The 27441-nt window shown below is 37.7% G+C and overlaps 1 protein-coding gene across 1 annotated transcript in view; it reads left to right on the top strand.

Moving 5' to 3' along the window:
• Positions 1 to 27441, top strand: part of CATSPERB (catsper channel auxiliary subunit beta) — a 138548-nt gene that overhangs the window by 61856 nt on the left and 49251 nt on the right. Inside the window, exons 14-16 of the mRNA XM_089908126.1 lie at positions 388 to 540; positions 8726 to 8870; positions 25923 to 26062. Coding sequence (XP_089764252.1) covers positions 388 to 540; positions 8726 to 8870; positions 25923 to 26062 — 438 coding nt within the window. The remainder of the gene's footprint in view (positions 1 to 387; positions 541 to 8725; positions 8871 to 25922; positions 26063 to 27441) is intronic.

The raw sequence follows: 27441 nt of genomic DNA, 5'->3' as shown, positions 1-27441 counted from the left end.
GTAGTTTGACATTATAGTTATGAGCATGGGCCTTGGAGTCTGTTGAGTTCAGTAATGATTCTACAATAAATCCCCCCATGACATGTATTATTGAATAATAATAATTAAATTATTATTAATTAAATTATTATTATTAAATAATAAATGGGAAAATTATTTAATCTCCTTTACTTCATGTTCAACATCTATAAAGTGGACATGTATGGTGGGGGGAGGCAGAGTAAAGAGATACCGATAGTTGCTAATCCTTCCAGTTCTATGCTGTGTTAAGTGTTTTGTTGCTATCTTAATCCAAGTAACAGGAAACTCTAAAAATTGTAACATAGACTAGTACTATTGGTGGAAAAATTCTTATGATTTGCTCCTGCTTTGTTTATCTATTTCTAGAAAAATACCACTGTCTCTGTGAGGATCCTAAAAAACAACAAACCAAGATTAATACAAAAATTTCCAATTTTCTTATTTCCTTCATCATTCTCTTCTCCTGTTGGAATGACATTCCACCCACGAAGCCATTTTCTGTATGCTTATGGTAATCAGGTGTGTATGAAACTTCACACTCTAGTATAGATGTAAATCATTCACTTGCTCTATGCTGAGTGGTTATACATCAAGTAAAGAACAGGGTTGCTCTGATGGTCAGGGAGGTGGAAAGCCTGAGGAGGAGAGGAATTAGTGACAGTGAATACAAACAAATCTTTTGCAAAGTTTTGCTGAAAAGTGGAGCAGGGAATTGTGGCAGTGTTTGAAGAAAGAAAGGTCAAAAGAAGAGTTTTTTTAAAGATAGGAGGAATTACGTTGTGTGCTCATGGGACTTATTTGGTAGAGAGGAAAAGCTGACGATGCAGGAAAGAGAGGAAAGAAATTTCTGGAGTGACATTTCTAAAGAGGTGAGAGGAGATGAGGTCTATGAACTAGTGGAGAGATTGGCCTTAGGAGCACAGACAGCTGTTCTATAGTAACGGGAGGAAGGAAGGGTTTTCGGGTTCAGAAGGTGGTAGGTAGGTTGATAGCTATGGTAATGGAAGGTGTGGGAATTTATCTTCTATTTTCTCAACAAAAATCAAAGTTATTGTTTACTAGTGAGGATGGAGGAGGAATGTTGAGGGGTTGAGGAAAGAGAGAACAGAGTAAGATAGTTGCTTAGGAAGATGGGAGAATGAACTGAGTAAGGTAATCCAGTATGATTGCCTGAGCTTTGTGCTCATGAATTCAATATGTGACCAGTTCAGCATTATCAAATGTTCTTTTCCACATTCAACTGTGGAAAAGGCAGGGGGTTGTATTAACCACAATACAACAGTTTCTTGGAGTTCTACCAAGAAACTATTAAGAAGTGAAAAAGTATACAGAGGGGAATGCAATAAGACAAAGGAAAAAACTTAAGAAATCAAAGGCATGAATTTTAAAAAGTAGCGAACAAAATCTATTGACTTGCAGAAAATCTGATTGTCTATATAGAAAATCTAAAAGATACATACAAATTACTAAAACAAGATGGGAGTTAAAGTTAAACTAGGCAGGAGGTAAAGTCAATTTCATTTCTGCACACGATCAACAATAAATTTGAAAACACAATTTTTAAGACACTATTTACAATAGCAGAAACAAAGCAAAACAAAACAGAAATCCACAAACAAAAACTCTAAGTATCTAAGAATTAATCTAAGAAAAGATTTCTAAGACCTATATGTAGAAAATTATAAACTTCACTGAAGGACATTTAAAACTTTATAAAGAAATGAACATAAACATGCTTGTGGACAAGAAAACTTGACTTATAATACCAATTCTTCCTTAAATTAATCTGTAGATCTAATACAACTCTAATCAAAATCCCAAGATTTGTTGTGGAGTTTAAGTTGAGTCTAAAATATATATGGTATATGTCAATTATACCTCAATTAAAATTTTTTTAAGTAAAGCAAAAAGAAAAAAAAAATTATACATGGAAAAACAAAAGACCAAGAGTAACCAAGACACTTCTGAAGAAGAATAAGAAGGAGGGACTTGTATTACCAGATATTAACACTATTTTAAAAGTTGTAATAATTTTGGAAATGCAGTTTTGGGCCAGGAATACACAAATTGACCAATGGGATAAAATAGCCCACAAGTAGACCCATGCAAATCTAGAATATTGATAGAGGCCAAAGTGACATCACAGGGGGAAATAAGAGACTGCTCAAAATGGGATGGGAAGTTTGGTTATACATATGGAAACTGTTGAAATATATCCCCACATTGCAACATACATCAAGCTCAAGTCCTGACAGATTACTAATTTAAATATCAAAACTTTTAGAGGGAAAAAAATGAATATCTTTCTGAACTCAGTGTGGGAAAGCATTTTAAAACAAGACTAAAAAAACAATAACCACGGGGCTTCCCTGGTGGCACAGTGGTTGAGAGTCCGCCTGCCGATGCAGGGGACACAGGTTCGTGCTCCGGTCCAGGAAGATCCCACATGCCGCGGAGCGGCTGGGCCCGTGAGCCATGGCCGCTGAGCCTGCATGTCCGGAGCCTGTGCTCCGCAACAGGAGAGGCCACAGCAGTGAGAGGACCGTGTACTGCAAAAAAAAAAAAAAAAACCATAAAAGAAAAAGAGAACTTCACCTTCATTAAAAAGAAGAATTCTGGATCAGCAAGATGGCAGACTAAGAAGCTTCAGGCCATTGCTCTTCCACAGAGACACTGAGTTAGCAACAATATACAGATCAGAGTACCTTTACAAGAACTTTAGAGACCAGTTGAGAAGCTACAGCACCCAGACCAACATAAAACCAAAAAAGGATTCTAACAAAGGGGTGGGAAAATTTGCAGTGTTTGCCCATCTGTCCTGCCCCCATTCAATCTGGCATGGCACAACCAGGAAGAAACCTCCCACACCAGGGATCCTCCCTTGGAATAGAGACAGAAGAGTGGGCCTTGTGTCCAACATTCTGGCTTGTCTGGGGGCTGCTCAAGGGACTGGTTTCTGTCTTGCCTAACTCAGAACACTGATGCAACATGCAGCATTGTTTGGAAACTGCTGAAAAGGGGGAGTAATATTGACAAGATGGCAGGCTAGGAAGTTTCAGACCATCACTTTCCCCCAGAACCACAAAGATAGCAATATACAAACCAGCATACCTTTGCAAGAACTCTACAGGCCTGTTGAGAAGCTACAGCACCCAAACCAAGCTAAAACCAAGAAGGGATTCCAGCAAAAGGGATAGAAAAACTTGCAGCATTTTGCACATACATCCATGCCTCTCCTCCTATTTGACTTAGTGCAGCACAACTTGAAGGAAACTTCCCACACCGAGGAGTCTCCCTCAGGACAGAAACAAAAGAGCTAACAGTGCATCCAATATTCTGGCCAGACCAGGGGCTGCCTGACAGACTGGAATCTGTCTCACTTGACTCAAAGCACTGACGGAACTGGCAGCCTTGTTTGGAAACTGCTGAAAACAGATATGATCACTACAGCACGTTAAAATTGCAGTTCTGCAGGCAGATGCCAGCGGCGGCAAGAGCTTATGGGCTTCTGAGAAGAAGCAGGGATAAGCAGTTTAGGGAATTTGAGACAACTAAAAGCACAGAACAAGCCAGAGAAGACACATCCTCAGAAAGGATTTCAGAGGTCCTAGAATCTCTAACTGGGCAGATTGGTAAAGGTCTGCCTAAAGCCCGTCCATAAAAACTGGAAATGTGGTTGCTTTATCTGATGCTCAAGTCTCAAAACAACAACAGCAACATCAGAAGGCGTACAAAGAAACAGGCATACATGATCCAATCAAAGGAACAAAATAAAACTCCAGAAAATGACCTTAAAGAAACGCAGATCTATGAGATGCCTGACAAAGAATTGAAAACCACTGTCATAAAGGTGCTCAATGAGTCAGACAAGAACACAGATAACTAAGTGAAATCAGGAAAATAATGCATGGACAAAGTGAGAATATCACAAAGAGATAGAAATCATTTTAAAAGGTCAAACAGAAATTCCGGAACTGAAAAATACAATAACTGAACTGAAAAACTCACTAGACAAGTTTAACAGCAGACTAGATCAAGCAGAAGAAAGAATCAGCAAATTGAAGAGAGGTTATTTGAAATCATCAAGCCAGAGGAGCAAAAAGAAAAAAGAATGAAGAAAAGTGAAGAGAACCTCAGGAATTTACAGATACTATCAAATGGGCCTACATATGCAATTATGGGAGACCCAGAAGGTGAAGAGAGAGAGAGAAAGGGACACAGAGCTTATTTAAAGAAATAATGGTCAAACACTTCTCAAATTTGAGGGGGAAAATGGACATACACATTAAAGAAATTCCAATCAGAATAAGTCCAAAGAGACCAACACTGAGACACATTATAATCAAACTGTCAAAAGTCAGAGACAGAATCTTGTAAGCAGCAAGAGAAAAGTGACTTTGTCACATACAAGGGAACTTTCATAAAATTATCAGTGGATTTCTCAGCAGAAGCAGTGCAAGCCAGGAGGGAGTGGGGTGATATATTCAAAGTGCTGAAAGGGAAAATAAACACAAAAAACTGTCAGTCAAGAATACTGTAGGGTTTCCCTGGTGGCGCAGTGGTTGAGAGTCCGCCTGCTGATGCAGGGGACACAGGTTTGTGCCCCAGTCTGGGAGGATCCCACATGCCGCGGAGCGGCTGGGCCCGTGAGCCATGGCCACTGAGCCTGCGTGTCCAGAACCTGTGCTCCACAACGGGAGAGGCCACAACAGTGAGAGGCCCATGTACTGCAAAAAAAAAAAGAATACTGTATTTGGTAAACTGTCATTCCAAAATGAAGGGGAAATTAAAATTTTTCCCAGGTAAACTAAAGCTGAAGGAGTTCATTACAACTATACTTGCTCTGCAAAAAAAAATGCTGAAAAGAGTCCTTCAAGACAAAACTAAAGGATGCTAGATAGCAACATGAAGTCACACGAAAATAAAAAGTTTTGCAGTAATATAAAAACATGGACAAATACAGTAACTTGTATTAATATTATTTTGGTGCGTAAGTTCACTTTTAATTCTTGTATAGGATTTACATGAGAAAAATATTTTAAAAACTATAAATATGTTAACAAGTATATAATATAAAAGCATGTAATTTATGACATCAATAACGTAAAGTGTGGGGGTGGAGCTGTATAGGAGGTGATTTTGTATGCAGTTGAAGTTAAGTTGTTATCAGATTAAAAATAGAATGTGGGCTTCCCTGGTGGCACAGTGGTTGAGAGTCTGCCTGCCAATGCAGGGGACACAGGTTCGTGCCCCGGTCCGGGAAGATCCCACATGCCATGAAGCAGCTGGGCCCGTGAGCCATGGCCACTGAGCCTGCACGTCCAGAGCCTGTGCTCTGCAACGGGAGAGGCCACAACAGTGAGAGGCCCGCGTACCACAAACAAAAACAAAAACAAAACAAAAAAATAGAATGTAATATTTTATGTAATTGCAGTGGTAACTACAAAGAAAAATATATATGTCGAACATATACACAAGAACACAAGAAGGAAACCAAAGCATGTCACTACAAAAAAAAACCCCAAAAACACAAAGGAAGATAGTAAGAGAGGAAAGGAGGGACAAAAAGCTACAAGACATACGAAACAATAAACAAAATGGTAATAGTAAATCCTTCCCTGTCAGTAATTATTTTACATTTAAATAGACTAAATATCCCAATCAAAAGACATAAATTAGCTGAACTGATTTTAAAAAAAACACAGGATGCAATTATATTCTGTCTACAAGAGACTCACTTTAGACCTGAGGACATAGGCTGAAAACGAAAAGGTTGAAAAAATATTTCATGCAAATGGCACCCAAAAGAGCAGGGATGGCTATACTGTTTTGTAATCATACAAAATAGACTTTAAGTCAGAAATCATTGCAAGAGACAAAGACATTATATAAGAATAAAAGGTCAGTTCACCAAGAGGATATAACCATTATAAATATTTATGCATGAAACATCAGAGCAAACTTTGAATATAAATATGAAGCAAACTTTGAAAGAATGAAGGGAGAAATAGATAGCAACATAATCGTAAGAGACGTCATACTCCACTTTCAATAATGGATAGAACAACCAGACAGAAGATAAATAAGGAAACAGAAGACATGAACAACACTGTAGAGCAATTGCACCTAACCAATGTAATCAGAATACTGCACCCAGCAGCTGCAGAATAAATTCTTCTCAAATACACACAGAACATTCTCTAGGAAAGATCATATGTGAGGCCACAAAGCAAGTCTCAACACACTTAAAAAGATTGAAATTATACGAAGTATATTTTCCAATCACAGTGGAATGAAACTAGAAGTCAATAGAAGGAAAACTGGAAAATCCACAAGTATGTGGAAATTAACACATTCTTAAACAACCAGTGAGTCAAAGAGGTAGTCATAAGGGAAATCATAAAATACCTTGAGAAAGTTAAAATGAAAACAAGACATATTGCAGCACTATTTACAATAGCTAAGATGTGGAAGCAAGCTAAATTTCCATCAACAGATAAATGAATGAATAAAGAAGATGTGGTGTATATATACACAATAAAATACTACTCAGCCATAAAAAATAATGAAATAATGCCATTTGCAGTAACATGGATGGACCTAGAGATTATCATACTAGGTGAAGCAAATCAGACAGAGAAAGATAACTATCATATAATATCGCTTTACATGTGGAATCTGAAAAGAAAAAAAAAAGATACAAGTGAACTTATTTCAAAAACAGAAAGAGACTCACAGACATAGAAAACAAATTATGGTTACCAAAGGGGAAAAGGGGGTGGGGAGAGGGATAAATTAAGAGGTTGGGATTAACACATATACACTACTATATATAAAACAGATAAACAAGGACTTACTGTCTAGCACATGGAACTATACCCAGTGTTTTTTAATAACCTATAAGGAAAGAGAATCTGAAGAATATATATATATATATATATATATATATATAACTGAATCGCTGTGCTGTACATCTGAAACTAACATGATATTGTAAATCAACTATACTTCAGTAAAAAAATAATAAATAATCTGTGAATAAAAACTTATGGGATGCAGCAATAGCAGTACTAACAGGGAAGTTTATAGCTATAAACACATATTAAAAAGAAAAATCTCAAATTAACAACCTAATTTTATGACTTAAGGAACTAGTAAAAGAAGACCCACCAAACCAAAGCTAGCAGATGGAAGGAAATAATAAAAACTAGAGAAGAGATAAATGTAATTGAGAATAGAAAAACAATAGGAAAAAAAGCAATGAAATTAAGAGCTGCTTTATTGACAAGCCTTAGCTAGATTAACTAAGAAAAAGAAGACAACTAAAATTGAAAGAGGGGACATTACAATTGATGTCACAGAAATAAGGAGGATATGAGACTATTATGAACAGTTGTATGCAAACAAACTGGATAACCTAGAAGAAATGGTTAAATTCCTAGAAACATACAACCTACTAATTCTTAAATTGTGAAGGCATAGGAAATCTGAACAGACCAATAACTAGTTAGGAGATTGAATCAGTAATCAAACCTCCCAACAAAGAAAAGCCCAAGATGGGATGGCTTCATTGGTGAGTTGTTCCAAATGTTATATTTAAAGAAGAATTAACACTAATCCTCCTCAAACTCATACCAAAAAAAATGAAGAGGAAGGAACACTTCCAAGGTCATTCTATGATGCCACCATTATCCTGATACCAAAGCCAGACAAGGATACTACAAGAAAGGAAAACTAGAGACCAAATCCCTAGAAAACACTGATGCAAAAATTCTCAACAAAATACTAGGAAACTGAATTCAGCGGCACATTAAAAGGATTATACATACCGTGTGGGATTTGTTCCTAGAACACAGAGATGGTTCAACATATGAAACTGATCAATGTAATACACCACATTAACAGAATGAAAGAAAAAAAAATCACAGCATCATCTCAATTGATACAAAAGAGCATTTGACAAAATTCAACATACTTTCAAGATAAAAATACTTAACAGACTAGAAATAGAAGAAAACTACCTGAACGTAATGAAAACCATATATGAGAAACCCACAGTGAGCATTATGCTCAATGGTGAAAGACTTAAAGCTTTTCCTCTAAGATCAAGAACAAGGCAAGGAAGCCCACTCTCAACACTTGTATTCAATATAGTACTGGAAGTTCTAACCAGAGCTATTAGACAAGAAAAAGAAATTTAAAAGTATCTGCATATAAAAGGAAGAAGTAAAATTATCTCTATGCACAGATGATATGATCTTGTATGTAGAAAACTCTGAAGATTCTACGAAACAAACGAAACAAAAACAAAAAAACCTGATTAGAACTAATAAAGGAATTCAGCACAGAAGTCTCATTTTAATATGGATAAGCACTCTCCTCCATATCCAAATACATCCAACACTTCATCCTTTTATGAACAAGGAGGACCAGTTGGGAGATGATGGAATAACTTTGTTCTTTGGTTCATTCACAATGCATACTGTTTAAAACTGAAGACTGCCATGTACACTTTTGCACAAACTCTAGGAAGGAAATAGATGGTTGACCAAGTAGGTAAGGAGTCTGTCTGTACGTCTGTGTGTGTGGGATGGATGTGGGAGTATGGTCATGGTGCATGACTTTTCTTATGTAGGACGATTAGGTAACTGATGACTGTTACATGGCAGCTCTTTAGTGAGGTATTATCTTTTTATTCCCTTAGGTATGGCTTTCAATTGATGGCGGCAACACCTTTGAATTAATAGCTGACTTTCATGATGATATCATAAAGAATACTTATCATAGTTTTTATACTTCAGATATTACTTTTGTTTCCCGAAGTGGAAAGGTTTACTTGACAAAGGCAGGTGAGGAATTCACTTTTATTGGTATAAGCACTACCTGTGAGCCAGGGATTAGAAGATTTATTTTAAAATCTGCCATATTAATGAACTAATCCTAAGGTCACAGACCTATTAGGGGTGATGGATTTAAAAAAAATTTTTACTGTAATAAACATAACAAAATTTACCATCTTAACCATTTTTAAGTGTATAGTTCAGTGGTATTAAATACATGCAAATATTCTGCAAGTATCTCCAACATCCATCTCCATAACTCTTTTCATCTTGAAACTCTATACCCTTTAAAAAATAAATCCCCACTTCCCTCTTCCCCACAGCCTCTCACAGCTACCATTCTACTTTCTGTCTCTGATTTTGACTACTTTGGTACCTCATATAAGTGGAATCATACAGTGTTTGTCCTTTTGTGACTAGATTACTTCACTTAGCATAATGTCCTCAAGGGTCATCCATGTAATAGCATATGTCAGAGTTTTCTTCATCATTAAGGCTGAATAATATTCAGTTGTATGGTATATATGACATTTTGCTTGTCCATTCATACATCAGTGGACAATTGGGTTGCTTCCATGTTTTAGCTATTGTGAATAGTGTTGCTATGAACATGGCTATACAGATATATCTTTGAGACCTGCTTTTATTTCTTTTGGGTATATACTCAGAAGTGGGATCGCTGGATCATATGATAATTCTATATTTAATTTTTTGAGGAACTGCAATACTGTTTACACAGCACTGTACCATTTTACATTCTGATCCCCAGTGCAAAAGAGTTCCAGTTTCTCCACATCATTGCCAACCCTTGTTATTTTCTGGTCTTTTGATAGTAATCATCCTAATGGATGTGAAGTGGTTTTTCATTATAGTTTTGATTGCATTTCCCTAATTATTAGTGATGTTGAGCATCTTTTTATGTCCTTATTGGCCATTTTTTAATCTTCTTTGGAGAAATGTCTTTTCAAGTCCTTTACCTGTTTGTTAATCAGATTGCTTGTTTTTATTGTTGAGTTTTAAGAGTTTTCTGTTTATTCTGCATATTAATCCCTTGTCAGATATATGATTTGCAAATATTTTCTCCCATTCTGTGGGTTACCCTTAACTAATTTGGTTATTTCTTAAGTAGTTTTTTGATGCTATTGTAAATGGAATTGTTTTCCTAATTTTGTCTTCTAATTATTCATGTTAGTGTACAGAAATGCAACTGATTTTTGAGTGATGATTTTATACCCTGCTATTTTGCTAAATTCCATTATTAGTTCTAATAGGTTTCTTTCTTTTTTTTTTTTGGTAGAAGCTTTAGGGATTTCTACATATAAGATCACATCATCTGTGAACAGAGATGATTTTACTACTTCCTTTTCAATTCTGATGCTTTTAACTTCTTTCTCTTGCCTAACGGCTCTGGCTAGAACTTCCAGTACTATATTGAATAGAAGTGGTGAGAGTGGGCTTCCTTGCCTTGTTCCCGATCTTAGAGGAAAAGCTTTAAGTCTTTCACCCTTGAGTATAATGTTCACTGTGGGTTTCTCATATATGGTTTTCATTATGTTTAGTTAGTTTTCTTCTTTTTTTTATAATTTTTATTGGAGTATAGTTGCTTTACAATATTGTATTAGTTTACACTGTACAGCAAGGTGAATCAGCTATACATATACATATATCCCCTCTTTTTTGGATTTCCTTCTCATTTAGGTCACCATAGAGCACTGAGTAGAGTTCCCTGTGCTATACAGTAGGTTCTCATTAGTTATCTATTTTATACATAGTATCAATAGTGTATATATCTCAATCCCAACCTCCCAATTCATCCCACTCACCACCCCCCATAGTTTTTTTCTATTTCTAGTCTGTTAAGTGTTTTATCATGAAAGTATGTTGAATTTTGTCAGATGCTCTTTTGTATCAGTTAAGATGATGTTGTGGGTTTTTTCTTTCATTCTGTTAATGTGGTATACTACATTCATCAGTTTTCATATGTTGTTTGCATTCAATGTTCCTTGCATTACAGGAATAAACCCTACTTAGTCATGGTGAATAATCCTTTTAATGGGCTGCTGAATTCTGTGTGCTAGTATTTTGTTGAGGATTTTTGCATCATTACTCATCAGGGATATTGGTCTACAGTTTTCTTTTTTCTGTTTTGATAGTGTTTTTGTCTGGCTTTGGTATCAGGATAACACTGGCTTCATGGAGTGAGTTGGGAAATGTTCCCTTCTTTTCAATTTTTTGGAAAAGTTTGAGAAGGATCAGTATTAGCTCTTCTTTAAATGTTTTGTTGAATTCACCAGTGAAGCCATCAGGTCCAGGGCTTTTCTTTGTTGAGAGATTTTTTATTACTAATTCAATCTCCTTACTAGTTTTAGGTCTATTCAGATTTTCTATTTCTTCACGATTTACTTAGTCTTGTAGGGTTTTTTTTCTAGGAATTTTTCCATTTTATTTAGCTTATCCAATTTGCTGGTGTACAGTTGTTTATAATACTCTCTTATAATCCTTTATACTTCTGTAGAAGTAGCAGTAATATTCTCACTTTCACTTCTGATTTTAGTAATTTGAGTCGTCTTTCTTTTTTTCTCAGTTCATCTAGGTAAAGGTTTATTGATCTTTTCAAAGAATCAACTTTTGATTTTATTGATTTTCTTTCTTGTTTTTTGACTCTCTATTCCATTTATCTCTGCTCTAATCTTTATTATTTCCTTTTTCCTTGCTAGCTTTTGGTTTACTTTGTTCTTCTTTTTCTAGTTCCTTAAGTTTTAAAGTTAAATTGTTGATTTGAGAAATTTCTTGGTTTTTGTTTTAACAATTTTAATTGAGGTATAATTGACATATAACGTTATATTAGTTTTAGGTATACAACATAATGATTTTATATTTGTAGACATTGCAAAATGATTACCACAATAAGTCTAGTTAACATCCATCACCATACATAGTTACAGATTTTTTTTTCTTGTCATGAGAACTTTAAGATCTACTCTCTGAGCAACTTTCACATATGTAATACAGTATTATTAACTACAGTAACCATGCTGTACATTACAGGTATATGTAATTTTATTGTGCTTAGCTTTATTGCACTTTGCAGATACTGCTTTTTTTTTTTAACAAACTGAAGGTTTGTAGCAACCATCCATTTTCAGATGATGGTTAGCATTTTTCAGTGATAAAGTATTTTTAAATTAAGGTATATACATTGTTTTAAAGGCATAATACTATTACACCCTTAATAGACTACAGTCTAGTGTAAACGTAACTTTTATATACACTGGGAAACCAAAAAATTCATGTGACTTGCTTTATTGCAATATTTGCTTTATTGTGTTGGCCTAGAAACAAACTTGCAGTATCTCCTAGGTATTCCTGTACATCTCCATGACTTATTTATTTTATAGTTGGAAGTTCGTACTTTTTGGCTCCCTTCACTCATTTCTTCCTTTTTTTTTGTGGTACGTGGGCCTCTCACTGTTGCGGCCTCTCCTGTTGCGGAGCACAGGCTCCGGACGCGCAGGCTCAGCGGCCATGGCTCACGGGCCCAGCCGCTCCATGGCATATGGGATCCTCCCGTACCGGGGCATGAACCCATGTCCCCTGCATTGGCAGGCGGACTCTCAACCACTGCGCCACCAGGGAAGCTCTCTTCCTTATTTTTTTTGCGATACGTGGGGCTCTCACTGTTGTGCCCTCTCCCGTTGCCGAGCACAGGCTCCGGACGTGCAGGCTCTGCCGCTCCACGGCATGTGGGATCTTCCCGGACCGGGGCACGAACCCGCGTCCCCTGCATCTGCAGGCAGACTCTCAACCACTGCGCCACCGGGGAAGCCCTCTCTTCCTTATTTTTAATGTAAATATTTAGAGTAATAAATCTCCCCCTTAGCACTACTTTCACTTCATCCCATAAGTTTTGGTATATTGTATTTTCATTTTCATTTGTCTGTAGGTATTTTACAATTTCCCTTGTGATTTCTTCTTTGGTAGGTTGCTAGTTTAAATGAGTGTTGTTTAGTTTCCACAATTTTGTGAATTTCCAGTTTTCTTTGTTATTAATTTTTAACTTCATCTCCTTGTGATCAGAGGAGATACTTTGTGTGATATTTATCTTTTTAAGTCTGTTGAAACTTAATTTGTGGTATAACATATGGTCTGTCCTGGAAATTGTTCTATATGCCCTTAAGAAGTGTATGTACTGTTGTTGGGTGGAATGTTCTGTGTATGTCTATTAGATCCAGTTGGTTTACTGCACTGTTTAAGTACTTGATGTCCTTACCTATCTTCTGTCTGGTGTTCTGTCCATAATTGTGAGTGGGGTATTGAAGTCTCCAACTACTGTTGTTTCAGCTGTTGATGTCACAAAATTATATCCTTATCCATTGTGTGCCTCCAAACATAAATTAGTAATTCTTTTAAATGCATAAGTCTCCTAAATTATGTAGAAAAGGAGATTTGGAGTTACAAACCCAAGTTAACAGTAAGTAATACTAGCTTTTACATTAACCATTTTTTTCTTTAAATGTATTAGTCTCTTAAATCATATAGAAAACAGAAGTACACTTACAAACCGTTATTCACTTTGCTTCAATGATTTTTCTTTCTGTTCCTCAGACTTGCTAATTTTCATTGTCCTATTTTCAAATTAACTGATTCTTCTACCTTTCAATCCCTCTAGCAAAATTTTTTTTTTTTGCGGTACGCGGGCCTCTCACTGTTGTGGCCTCTCCCGTTGCAGAGCACAGGCTCTGGATGCGCAGGCTCTGTGGCCATGGCTCACAGGCCTAGCCACTCCGTGGCATGTGGGATCTTCCCGGACCAGGGCAGGAACCCGTGTCCCTTGCATTGGCAAGTGGACTCTCAACCACTGCACCACCAGGGAAGCCCCCCTCTAGCAAATTTTTAATTTCAGTTATTGTGCTTTTTCAGCTGTAGAATTTCTTTTTGGTTCTTTTAGTTTTTCTATCTCTTTATTGATATTTCCATTTTGTTCATGTATTATTTTCTTGACTTTTTCCACATCTTCCTTTAGTTTTTTGAATATCTTTAAGATGGAACATTTCTGTTGATTTAATTTTTTCCTTTGAATGGGCTATATTTTCTGTTTTTTTTGTATGCCTTGTGATTTTTTTGTTGAATACTGGACATTTGAATCTAATAATATAGTAGATCTGGAAGTCAGATTCTCCCCCTTCCCCAGGGTTTGCTTTTTTGTTATTACTGTTTTTGTTTTTTTATTGTTGTGGGCTGTCTCTGTGCCAAGGATTAGCCTGCAATGTAAGCTCAAGATCTTCTTAGGTCTTTCCTGAGCCTGTACCTTTCCCCAAGTGTATGTGGTCAGTTTCTAAATTTTCCTTGTGTATGCAGTTGCTTTTGAATGTCCTAATCTTTCTCCCGAGCTTTACTGAGATATAATTGACATAATATTGTGTAAGTTTAAGATGTACAGTGTAATGATTTAATATATGTATATATTGCAAAACGATTATCACAATAACATTAGTTAACACATCAGTCATCTTACATAGTTATAATTTTTTTGTGTGATGAGAACTTTTTAGACTTACCCTCCTAGCAACTTTCAAATATATGTATAGTATTGTTACCTATGTCACTGTACTGTATGTTGCATCCTCAGAATTATTCATCTTATAATTGGAAATTTGTCCCCTTCAACCACCTTCACCAATTACCCCTTCCCCATTCCCCTGCCACCACACTCCTGGCAACCACCATTCTGCTCTCAATTTCTATTAGTTTGACTTTTTAATAGATTCTACATATAAGTGAGGTCATACAGCATTTGTCTTTCTTTGACTTATTTCACTTAGCATAATGCCTTCTGTTTCATCCATTGTTGCAAATGGCAGGATTTCCTTCTTTTTAATGGCCAAATAATATTCTATTGTGTATATATACCACATTTTCTTTATCCATTCATCTGTTGGTGAACACTTAGGTTGTTTTCCTGTCTTGATTATTCTGAATAATGCTGCATTGAAAATGGGGGTGCAGATATCTCTTTGAGATAGTGATTTCATTTCCTGTGGATATATACCCAAAAGTTGAATCACTGAATCATATGGTAGTTTTATTTTTGATTTTTGTGGAGTCTTCACACTGTTTTCCACAGTGGCTGCACCAATTTACATTCCCACCAAAAGTGTTCTCTTTTCTCCACATCTTCACCAACACTTGTTGCCTCTTGTCTTTTTGATAATACCTCAGATGTCCTAGTCTTTAATGTCTGGTTCCCAAAAGGGAAAAAAAGAGACAAATGATGGGGTAGATAAGGGGGAAGGGCCCAGACCTTTAAATTCCCTGGAAGTCATTTCAGCCAGTGGGGAGTGGACTTGCAACAATGAAAGAGGTGCAACAAGATTGGCCACCCTCCTTTTTGTCTGCACCTCTGTGATAAGAAGCTGCAATCAACAAACAGAGCACAGATCCCCAATATTTGGAGGACAAGGTCCTTTTTGCCCACACTGGCTCCTGCAAGCTGTGTGCAACAGCCCCAGGAACACATGCATAACTGCCTGCCCTGAGGCTAGAGGTGGAGGATGGGTAGCTTCTACTGTGCTAAGGGCTGAAATTAACCACGATTTACTACTCGAGTCTTCCTCTGGAAGTTGCAAGCCTTCAATAGACTCCAGAGTTCCCAAACTATTACATCAGATAGATTCTTCCAGTGCAATTGTTGTCCAAATGGGGAGAGAGATTCTTAGTACATCCCATCTTCCCAAAATCCTCTGGTGGGGGTGGTGGGGGTGGTGGTGGTGGTGGTGGTGATGATGGATTTTTAGGATCTACAAAAATAGGATCCTATGAGCAACCCTAAAGCAGGGGGACTCTGAAACATCATGCTTTATTCTCATTTACAATTTCAGTGATTTTTTTTACCCTCCCCAAAGACAAATAATAATAGCTCCCACTCACTGAGCTACTATAGTTGTACTCAGCATGTTACAAATATCATCTCATTTAATATTCACAACAACCAAGTTGAAATAGGTAATGTTAAATTACTTTTACAGTTTAAATTGATATGATTAAACTCACACAGCTTGGGCTTCCCTGGCGGTGCAGTGGTTAAGAACCTGCTTGCCAATGCAGGGGACATGGGTTCGAGCCCTGGTCCGGGAAGATCCCACATGCCACGAAGCAACGAAGCCTGTGTACCACAACTACTGAGCCTGCGCTCTAGAGCCCACGAGCCACAACTACTGAAGCCCATGTGCCTAGAGCCCATGCTCCACAACGGGAAACCACCGCAGTGAGAAGCCCGTGCACTGCAACGAAGAGTAGCCCCCGCTCACCGCAACTAGAGAAAGCCCATATGCAGCAATGAAGACCCAATGCAGCCATAAATAAATAAATAAATAAATTTATAAAAATAAAAATAATAAAGTCACACAGCTTGTAAGAGGTGGAAGTGGGTAAATGATAAATGGCTCTCCATTTACTTGGTTTGGTAATTTTGTCATTGATGTCAAATTTCGTCATTGATGTCATTGATCAAGCCTACATAGCTCCTCTCAGTTTGCACAGTTGAAAGGAAAAATTCATATTGATTGACCTTATTGACAGATGCCTCCCCCCTTCCAACACAGTTAAATTTTGTTAACCTGTCTTGGAGCCTAGAATGATAAAGGGACATGGCTCTCAATTTATTTCTCTATCTCTATGATCTGCCTTTTCATGTTGTCATTCAGTTATTGAGGCTTTGAGATCTTGTCTTGTTGGATCTATTAATTCATTAAAGTCTTTTGATGCAAAATACAGAGGAAATTTTACCTTATCTTGGGATATGCTTTGTCCGACTGGGTTCTTTATATCTCTTGTATGCTATCAGTGCCTTCCTATTCTGCCGTTTCCTCTCCCCTTCCCTCCCCTATTCTACCTTCTTCTTTACCCCTTTCCTCCCTCACATCTTCTCCTCCTTCTCTTCCTCCTCCTCCTCTTTTTCTCTGGTTCATCACTAAAGTGTGCAGCACTGGTAGATCTTCACTTTGCTCTGATGCAATGTGGGTAAATTATTCTTGAGACTGTTTGCTTCACCTCATCTAGGTAGCACTTGATTCATTCATTCTCTCAACTCAGTAAAGGACCTTGGAAGGTGGTGAACCTGACTTCACTTAAGAGGGCTGGGTTTTCCCTTTACTTTTCCTTTGGAAACCATCTCATCCACTGTTAACCTCTGTCTCCTTAGGAGGATATTACTGGGAGTCCCCAGGATTTTGTTGATTTACCTTCCTTCTCTCTATATTGCTTTAAAGGGTTAGACATAGAGTAGCGTGACCTGTTACATCAGAAGTTTCTCTTCCTTTCCTTAGCTCATACTTTTCTGCCTTTTGGCATAATATGGCTCTTTTGTTGTTGTTGTTGTTGATTCCTGCTGGTGGTTTTGTTTACTCCAATTTATTTATTTGTTAAAATATACACAACACAGATTTTAACATTTTAATTTCTTTTAGGGGTATATGGCTCAGTAGCATTAGGTATATTCACATTGTTGTGCAACCATCATCACCATCCATCTCCCTCCAGAATGTTTCCATCTTTCTAAACTTAAACTCCATAGCCATTAAACAATAACTCTCCATTCTCTCTTCCCTCCAGCCCCAGGCAACTACTTTCTGTCTCTCTGAATCTGACCACTCTAGATACCCCATATAAGTAGAATCATACAGTATTTGTCCTTTTGTGACTGACTTATTGATTTAATATGTCTTCAAGTTTCATCCATGTTGTAGCATATATCAGTACTTCATTCCTTTTTATGGATGAATAATATTTTATTATATGGATTTGGCACATTTTGTTTATCCATTCATCAGGATATTTGGGTTGATGGACATTTGATGTTTTTTACACTTTTTTGGCTTTTATGAATAATACTATTATGAACATCTGTGCTGTGTACAAGTTTTGTGTAGACATATGCTTTCAGTTCTTTTGGGTATATACTTAGGATTCTCATTGCTAGGTCGGTCATATGGTAACTCTATGTTTAACATTTTGAAGAACTGTCAAACCATGGCTGTACCATTTTACATTCCCACCAGCAATGTATGAGGATTATTTCTCTACATCCTCACCAACACTTATTATTATCTGTCTTTTTAAAATTTTAGTTACTGTAGTGGATGGGAAATTGTATCTCGTGGTTTTGATTTGCATTTCTCTAATGACTAATGATATTAAGAATCTTTCCATGTGTTTATTGGTCACTAATATATCTTCTTTGGAGAAATACTTATTCAAATCCTTTGCCAATTTAAAATTGAGTTAATTGTTTTTTTATTGATGAGTTATAAAAGTACTTTATATATTCTGAATGTAAGCCCCTTAAGAGATATATGATTTGCATGTATTTTCTCTCATTCTATGGGTTTTTTACATTCCTGATGGTGTTTTTTGTGGCACAAACGTTTTAAATTTTAATCAAGTCCAATCTCTTTTTCCTTTTGTTGTTTGTGATTTTGCTGTCTTATCTAAGAAACCATTGCCTAATTCATGAGCATGAAGCTTTACTCTTAATGTTTTCTTCAGAGAGGCTTATATTTTTCATACATTTTAGGGTTCCTGTTTTCAGGTGTTCATGAGATAATAAAACTACCAATTGTAAAAAAAATAATGCTGAAATTCAATAACTTAATAGACAAGGAAGATCTACCTTCACTACTAGTCTCCTACTAGCCATCCATTTTACATTTGGTAGTGTATATATGTCAATGCTATTTTCTCACTTCATCCCAGCTTCCCCTTCCCCTAATAGGAAGCTACGGCATAGCACAGGGAGATCAGCTTAATGCTTTGTGATGACCTAGAGAGGTGGGATGGGGAGGGTGGGAGGGAGGCTCACAAGGGAGGGGATATGGGGATGTTTGTATACATATAGCTGATTCACTTTGTGGTACAGCAGAAACTAACACATTGGAAAGCAATTATACTCCAATAAAGGTTTAAAAAAAAAAAAGAAATACAGTCTCCCCGAAGGTAGATCTCCCAATGTTCAAGTACACTTTTATAGATCATTGGGTAAGTTTGGAGATTGGGGTAAACTTGGAGATACCTGATTAGGTATAACCAGAGTAGGAAATATACTAATTGTCTCCAAGACAAGAATGAGTCTGGGGGTTTTTGTTTGTTTCTTTGTTTTTAACATTGCCAGCATTCTTGACTGTCCAAGCTTAAAACCAGGTTCTTCTGGTCTTGTAAGTCTATGATATGATTCTAAACAACAAGCTTTCTAAAAGTTTCTGATATGACTTCATAAAGCATGGCTTCTAAGGCCTTGATCCTGTGTCCTTGATGCTCACCAGCAGGAACAGTTTTACCATCATAATATCTCCTCAATGGTCCTTCCTTATTCAAGGATAAGTAGAGAGCACAAAATTCTGATTCTAGTTCCTCAGCTCTTCCCCACAATGTTTATTTATTCTCGTTTCTGTCAATAAAATTTTGTTCAATTTATGTTGGTATCAAGGTTAATCTTGTGTTTAATTTGTCTGAATCATTTGTTGAGACGGAAGGTGTGCAGTAGTAGCATTTAGAATTCTGACGATCAGGCATCCTGTGACTGTGAAATAAACAAAAATAACTATCAGTATCATTGGGAGGGGTTGGAAAGTAGAGCAAGCTATGGAACATTCCCAGTACTCTGGAAAGGTCCCACATGCCTTTTCTTATCAGTATACTTCTAAGGGTAGCCATTATCCTGACTTCTAATACCACAGATTAGTTTTGCCTGGTTGTGAACTTCATATAAATAGAATTATGTGATATATATATATATATATATATATATATATATATATATCTTTTTTTTTTTTTTTTTTTTTTTTTGGGGTACGTGGACCTCTCACTGTTGTGGCCTCTCCCGTTGCGGAGCACAGGCTCCGGATGCACAGCCTCAGCGGCCATGGCTCACAGGCCCGGCCGCTCTGCGGCCTGTGGGATTTTCCCGGACCAGGGCATGAACCCGTGTCCCCTGCATCAGCAGGTGGACTCTCAACCACTGCGCCACCAGGGAAGCCCCTGTGGTATATATTTAATGTCTGACTTTTTCCAGTCAATATTATGACTTTGAGATTCTTCCATATTGTCACAAGTATTAGTAATTTGCTCTTTTTCACTGCTGCGTGGTCCTCCATGGTCTGAATATACAACAATTTATTTATCCATTCCACTGCTGGTAGGTATTTGAGTTGCTTCCATTTGGAGCCTATTACAAATAAAGCAGTTATGAACATTCTTGTATAAGTCTTTTGCTAGACAGAGCTTTCATTTCTGTTGGGTATAAATGTCAGAATGGAATTACTACATCATAAAGTATATGTTTGTTTAGTTTTTGTGAGAAAAAATATTAAATGCTGCCAACATTTTTCCAGTGTGATTTTATCAATTTACTGTCCCACCAGCAATATGAAGGAATTCCAGTTGCTCCCTCTTCTGGCCAACACTTAGTATTGTCTTTTAAATAGTAAGCCATTATGGTGAGTGTGTAATGGTATCTCATTGAAGATTTAGTTTCCATGAATAATAATGTTGAGCACATTTTCACATGTTCACTGGCCAATCTTTTTTTTTTAACTTTATTGATTTTTTGTCTGCATTGGGTCTTCGTTGCTGCACACGGGCTTTCTCTAGTTGTGGCAAGCGGGGGCTACTCTTCGTTGTGGTGTGCAGGCTTCTCATTGTGGTGGCTTCTCTTTGTTGCGGAGCACAGGCTCTAGGCGCAGGGGCTTCGGTAGTTGCAGCACGCAAGCTTCAGTAGTTGCAGTGCTCAGGCTCTAGGGCGTGCAGTCTTCAGTAGTTGTGGCACGTGGGCTCAGTAGTTGTGGCACGTGGGCTCAGTAGTTGTGGCTCGTGGGCTCTAGAGTGCAGGCTCAGTAGTTGTGGCGCACAGGCTTACTTGCTCCACAGCATGTGGGATCTTCCCGGACCAGGGATCGAACCCGTGTCCCCTGCAATGGCAGGCGGATTCTTAACCACTACGCCACCAGAGAAGTCCCTCACTGGCCAATCTTTGTATCATTTTTTGTCAATTATCTCTTCAAGTCTTTTTAATAAAATTTTATTGGATTGCCTTTTTTCTTATTGATTTGTATGAGTTTTTAATGTATTATGGATATGAGTCCTTTTTTAGAAATATAATTTGCAGACATCTTTTCCCAATTAGTGGCTTGTAATTTTTATTCTTTTCATGGTGTCTTTGGATGAACAAAATTATTAATTTTTTAAAAAATAAATTTATTTATTTACTTATTTATTTATTTATTTTTGGCTGCACTGGGTCTCCGTGGCTAAATAGGCTTTTCTCTAGTTGCATCAAGTGGGGGCTACTCTTCGTGGTGCGTGGGCTTCTCATTTCGGTGGCTTCTCTTGTTGTGAAGCACGGGCTCTAGGCGTGCGGGCTTCAGTAGTTGTGTCATACGGGCTCCGTAGTTGTGGCTCGCAGGCTCTAGAGCGTAGGCTCAGTAGTTGCAGCACACGGGCCAAGCTGCTCCACGGCACATGGAATCTTCCTGGACCAGGACTCAAACCCGCGTCCCCTGCACCAGCAGGCAGACTCCCAACCACCGTGCCATCAGGAAGTCCAAAATTATTAATTTTTAGATGATCAATTTCTCAGCCTTTTCTTTATAGTTAGTGCTTCTTGCTTCATATATCCTGTTTAAGGAATCTTTGTCTATCCCAAACTTATGAAGATATTCTCCTGTTTTCTTCTAGGAGATTAATTATTTTAGATTGCTTATATAGGTCTGTTTAAAATTCCTGATTTTGTTTGTGGTGAGGTAAGGTTCCCTCTTCCCCATACAGCTGTCAGGTTCTCTACGCTGGCCTTGAGCTGGATATTCAAGGTCATAAGTTTGTTGTTTTGTTGTTGTTATTGTTGTTGTTTTTGGTAAGCTTTCTAGTACATCTAATAAGTCATACTAAAAACTATGATTGTTATTGTAATCAAGCACAGCCACCCCATTTGATCACCTGAAGTCTTGCCCTCCACAGACCTACTCCATCCAATATAATCTGAGTAATTGTGTTGCCCATGCTTGGTACGGATTGCCAGTTCACAATATCTGCCAGGCATAACAAGTCGTCTTTGCATTCCTTAAATGTATAAGCTACTCAGTCCCAGAATCCCACTTTGATACTGTTTCTAGGGACATGTCTGGTAAAAAAAAAAAAAAAAATTCTTTATCAGTAATAATCCTGGCAAGAACCTAATACCCCTCAAGTGTTTCACCTGAAGAGCCTTTATAAGGGAATTATTTGCAGAATGATGGACAGAGTTAAAGGAACCAATAATAATATTAAAATACCCAGAGACTAGCAATGGAAGAAAGCCATTACAATCCCTTTAGTTAAATGGGTAATGCAAATAAATAGATGATAGATAGATTGACAGATAGACAGACAGACTTCTCTTTCCTTCCCTTGTTATTATCTCCTGCTAGTGCCTTTCACTGGCCAAACCCATTCAGAATCCAGCTGGAAACAGAGTGGAAGTATTGAAATACACAGGGGTGAGCCTTTCAGTGCACCGAACAGGGAAGAGGAAGTCTGAGAATGGATCCAGGGGAATGGGCAAATAGAGAATAAACACGTATTATGAAACAGAAGTCAACATAGACTAAGCAAGATTACTTTGAAAATAGTAAAAATATTTAATACCTCAGAAAACTAAACTAAATTGGCAATATAAATTATTAAAAATTATAGATATAAACTATAGAAACATGTCCACATATAGAATGAATAAATAATTAGAAAGAATCTCGGATGACAAATATAGATGCTAAAGATTGAGAAATTGCAAGTGGTAGGGATTTTCAGTGATGAACAAAGGTGGTGGCTCTGTATTTCTCTTCCTGGCACATTGTAGCCCTCTGATATGAATGAATGGATGTATAAATACTGAAAATAGGAAGAATAAAGGAAACCAAAGTTGATTAAACATTAATTTTTTTAACTAAAAGCAAAACCAATAATAAAAGCAAAAACACTTCTGAATTATTTGAAATAGAAAATGTAAAGCCAGGGACTTCCCTGGTGGCACAGTGGTTAAGAATCCGCCTGCCAATGCAGGGGACACAGGTTTGAGTCCTGGTCTGGGAAGATCCCACATGCCGCTGAGCAACTAAGCCCATGTGCCACAACTACTGAGCCTGTGCTCTAGAGCCCGTGCACCACAACTACTGAAGTCCGCACGTTCTAGGGCGCATGAGCCACAACTACTGAGCCCATGCTCTGCAACAAGAGAAGCCACCACAGTGAGAAGCCCGCACATCACAACGAAGAAGAGCCTACACTCGCCGCAACTAGAGAAAGCCCGTGCACAGCAATGAAGATCAAATGCAGCCAAGAAAAAAAAAAATTTTTAAAGCACACCAAAAAATCAAGCCAGCCTTGGATTTTTCTGCTACAACAATGAATATCACATATTCTTTTAAAGAACTTTCAGAGAAAAATATTACCTAAGAACCAACTCAACTAGTTGTTCATATGCAAAACCAACAGAAGAATGTTGTAAACATATTTCATCAAATGTGAGTTTCATTGAGTGTAAGATGCACTTTGTTCTATTAACACAAAGAAAGGAAAAACTCTTCCAATTAAACTTTAACACAGTGTTTTCACAGTGATCGTGGATGATGCATGGATTGTGCTGACATTTCCCCAGCGTTCTGTGTGACAAGGCAATAATTTCATGTGTATCTCCATAGTAAAACATAATGTAATTTCATCTACTTGTAGGTTTCTTTTTTCTTAGGTCTTATAAAATAATTGGTGATTGTTCTACAAGAAAATGTGGCAGTGTGGTAATTCTTTAGCGACTTTTGCTTTGTTGATAAATCTATGCCCTGCTTTGTTCTTCTCTCTTGCTGAACCCATAATAATTTTGTTTCAGTACCAGATTATAATGTAATATTTTAAGGCATTTTAAGCAGCATTAAAGCTCCACATGTATTATACCAGTGATTCAGTAAAGTGATGACAGTATAAAGGGCGGAGACAAAGTATAATACAAACATGTGTAGCCAATTGACCATTATGACGTGAGTGCCACCTAGTGGACAATGATTATAAGACAGATCAATTATAAAATATCTCCATTTCCAAGATGTGAAAATGTGAAGAAAAAAAAAGTGTATCTTATGTTAGATGAAATATGGCATATTGAACCTTAACAATTGTAATGGTTAATTTTATGTGTCAGCTTGACTGGGCCAAGGGGTGCCCAGATTAAACATTATTTCTGTGTGTGGCCGTGAGGGTGTATCTGGGTGAGATTAACATTTGAATCCATAGGCTGTCCTCCTCAGTATGGGTGGACATCATCCAATCTCTTAAGGGCCTAAGTAGAACAAAAAGGTGGAGGCAAGAGGAATTCACCCCTTTTGCTTCTTGCCCGCCAGCTTGAGCTCGGACATCATCAGTCTTCTCCTGCCCTCCCGCCCCACAAACCCAGTTCTCAGGCCTTTGGGCTTCAACTGGGAGCTACACCATCAGTTCCCCTGGTGCTTGGGCCTTTGGTTCTCTACCTTACAGACAGCAGATCATAGAACTTCTCAGCCTCCATAATTGCATGAGCTAATTCCTCGTTCTAAATTTCACAATAAATAAATACATATATTGGCTTGTCCAGGGTGATTGTGGTGAGAAGTGGCTGGGTTCTATATATATTTTGAGGCTAACGTCAGTAGGATTTGCTGATGGATTAGACACAGGGTGTGAGAGGAAGAGAGGAATTAAGAATGGCTGTATGGTTTTTGGACTGAGCAGCAGGAATAACACAGTTGCCCTTCCTGGAAATGAGGAAGGCTGAGGATGGAGGAGGTTTATGTGAGGATTGGGAGTTCAGTTTGGGATGAGTTCCATGTGAGATGCTTGGCTGACATGCATATGAAGATGCCATTAGGCAGTTAGATAAGTCTGGAGTTCAGGGAAGAGAATGAGATGGGAGGTTTAAATTTGGGGATCATCCACATAAAAATGGATTTAAAATCCTGAAAGCAGAAATAGAGACACAGACATAGAGAACAAATATATGGATACCAAGGGGGGAAGGGGAGGTGGGATGAATTGGGAAATTGGGATTGACATATATATACTACTACATATAAAATAGATAACTAATGAGAACCTCCTGTATAGCACAGGGAACTCTACTCGGTGCTCTGTGGCGACCTAAATGGGAAGGAAATCCAGAAAAGAGGGGATATATGTATACGTATAGCTGATTCACTTTGCTATACAGCAGAAACTAACACAACGTTGTAAAGCAACTATACTCCAATAAAAATTAATTTTAAAAAATAAAGTAAAATCCTGGAACTGGATGAGATCTCCAGAGATAATGGTAGAAGATATCTAAGAACTGAGTCCTGGGGCACTCCAGTGTTTAGGGGTCAGGACAGGAGAAACTAGGGAGGATTAGGGAGCTTGGTGCGGGGAGGGGTTGGCAATCGACCTTTCTCATCCTGAAACCTCAGCGTTCACTCTGTCTCCATCCTCCATCCAGGAGAGGGGACCCTTTCTTTGTCTGGATCAGTGTTTGGTTCAGTGAATGTTGCTGCGTCACCAGGTGACTACCAGTTCCTCTCAATATGTTGCCCTAAGACACAAGAGAAACGCAAAACACCAAGTTTGGTTCAACATATTAATCCTAGTATAGCTAATGACCCAGTGGTCTCTACTGATAATTCCCCCTTGCCTCCCCAAGGGTTATTTTCTCACTGCCTTCTATCTACTCAGGGGTCTGATTTCAGTGTTAGGAAGAGAACCCACCACCGGAGGAGCTAACCTCTTTTCCTCTATACTTCTAGACACCCCCTCACTCTGTCCTTCACCTACTTCAGTGAACAGGTTCTGTAATGAAATGGAGCTTGAAAAAGACTTTCCAGGGACTTACCAAAGACTAACATGAATTTTGCTAATTCTGGAGTCTCAGAGCCCTTCTCCCACCGCTTAGTTTAAATAGAGTTTTTATAAGGTATAGCTTTTAAAGTTCTCTAGTTGTATCGTATCAATATCAAGAGATGTCTGTTCCTTTCCTAACAGGGTTAGGAAGATATAGTAAAATTGGATCTATTTCTGATAAAATTTTCACATTATACTATGACCACATGGGATTCATACATAAACTGACTCCGGATCATTTTGAAGCTGCCTTTGGAAATTCTAAAGGTATTTTTGGACAGGTCAGTGATATAATGCATTGAAACAGTTTGTCTTGTTTTAAATGGAAATGGGAAAGTGTTTTCCTTACAAACTCTTATTAATGCTCTTTGCTCTATTTAGCTAAAGGAAAAACCTCCATATATCAGGGAACATCTCCAAAATCTTTCAAGTCACATACAGAGCTATATAGATTTATATCCACCCAGAATATGTTCATATAAATGTCTTCACAGCAAACCACCAGATATTCTAAGCTAGATCCAACCCAGATCCATGGTGGGTTTGACTCTCTGCCTCTCAAGGTTGACCTTGAAGAAACATGAGTTCTGTTTTTTCCCAATATTTGACCTTTCTTCTTTCATATTAACCCTGCCCCCCTTGTTTCTTCCTTTTCTAATACTAACAGAGAAAGGTGTTATGTGTGTCACAGAAGATACTTCATGCAGATTTTTCTAATAATTTTAATGTATAATGTGCCAGTTTTGAAGGTATATATGCCTAAGAACTCATCACGGGGCACATAATCATGAATTAATAATAATTAATAATGAATTTTCATCAATGTATCAGCAAAGAATCAAACATATTTTTTGACTGGGACTTAATAAAACCTACCCTTTGGCTTAAAGGAAACAGAATAAAGGAGGACTCAAGGATGACTCTGTTTTAACTGCGGTTCAGAACATGGTGTTTTAACTTCCCTGTCTGTCCGAGATATTTGTAGAGAGTAAAGTGGAACTTTCTAGTGACAGTAAGATGCCATCACGTGACTCCTTGTGTATTTATTTGCCCATCTGTTGTGCGGCTCTGCATAGAAATAAATCAAATCACGTGAGCGGGAGGGTAGCACTAACCACAAAAGCAGTTACCTCAATTTTCACTAACTTCACAATTTGTAGGAAATGTCTTAGTTCTCTTATGTGAAAGTTTAAATTATTAAATCAAAAGCCAGTGGGGGTTTTTATACTCAGGGCGAGTGAGTTCAAGGAACTTACACTCAATATTACGACCTCCCTCTCCCAAAACAAACTATACATGTATTGTCTCTGGGTACAAACGATCCCTAGACCTTATTTGGCTCCGACTAGGTGCCAGGCACTGTCATGAACACTTAATCTTTATAACAATTATTTACCCTCATTTTACCCATAAGGAAAGTGAAGTACAGGGAGGCTAAATAATTCACCCCAAATTACACACATCACTGGGTAGTCACTGGAATCAGACATCGAATCAGGCAGCAAGCTTTCAGCCATTTTACAGCCTCTCCCTGGACTTGCACATTCTTTTCATGGGATGTTCTTGCCACTCCCGGTCTAGAGTGTCATGCAGAACCCTTAAAGCATTGTCAGTAATTTTCAAGGCTCCTTAAGCCATCTGTTCAGTCCCACATGTATTC

The sequence above is a fragment of the Delphinapterus leucas genome, chromosome 2, assembly GCF_059928025.1.
Source record: "Delphinapterus leucas isolate spDelLeu-1000000601 "Yukka" chromosome 2, BTC_Dleu_Yukka2, whole genome shotgun sequence".
Taxonomy (NCBI): domain Eukaryota; kingdom Metazoa; phylum Chordata; class Mammalia; order Artiodactyla; family Monodontidae; genus Delphinapterus; species Delphinapterus leucas.
The sequence above is the reverse complement of the archived record's forward strand: the minus strand, read 5'-3'. Positions and strand labels throughout refer to the sequence as shown.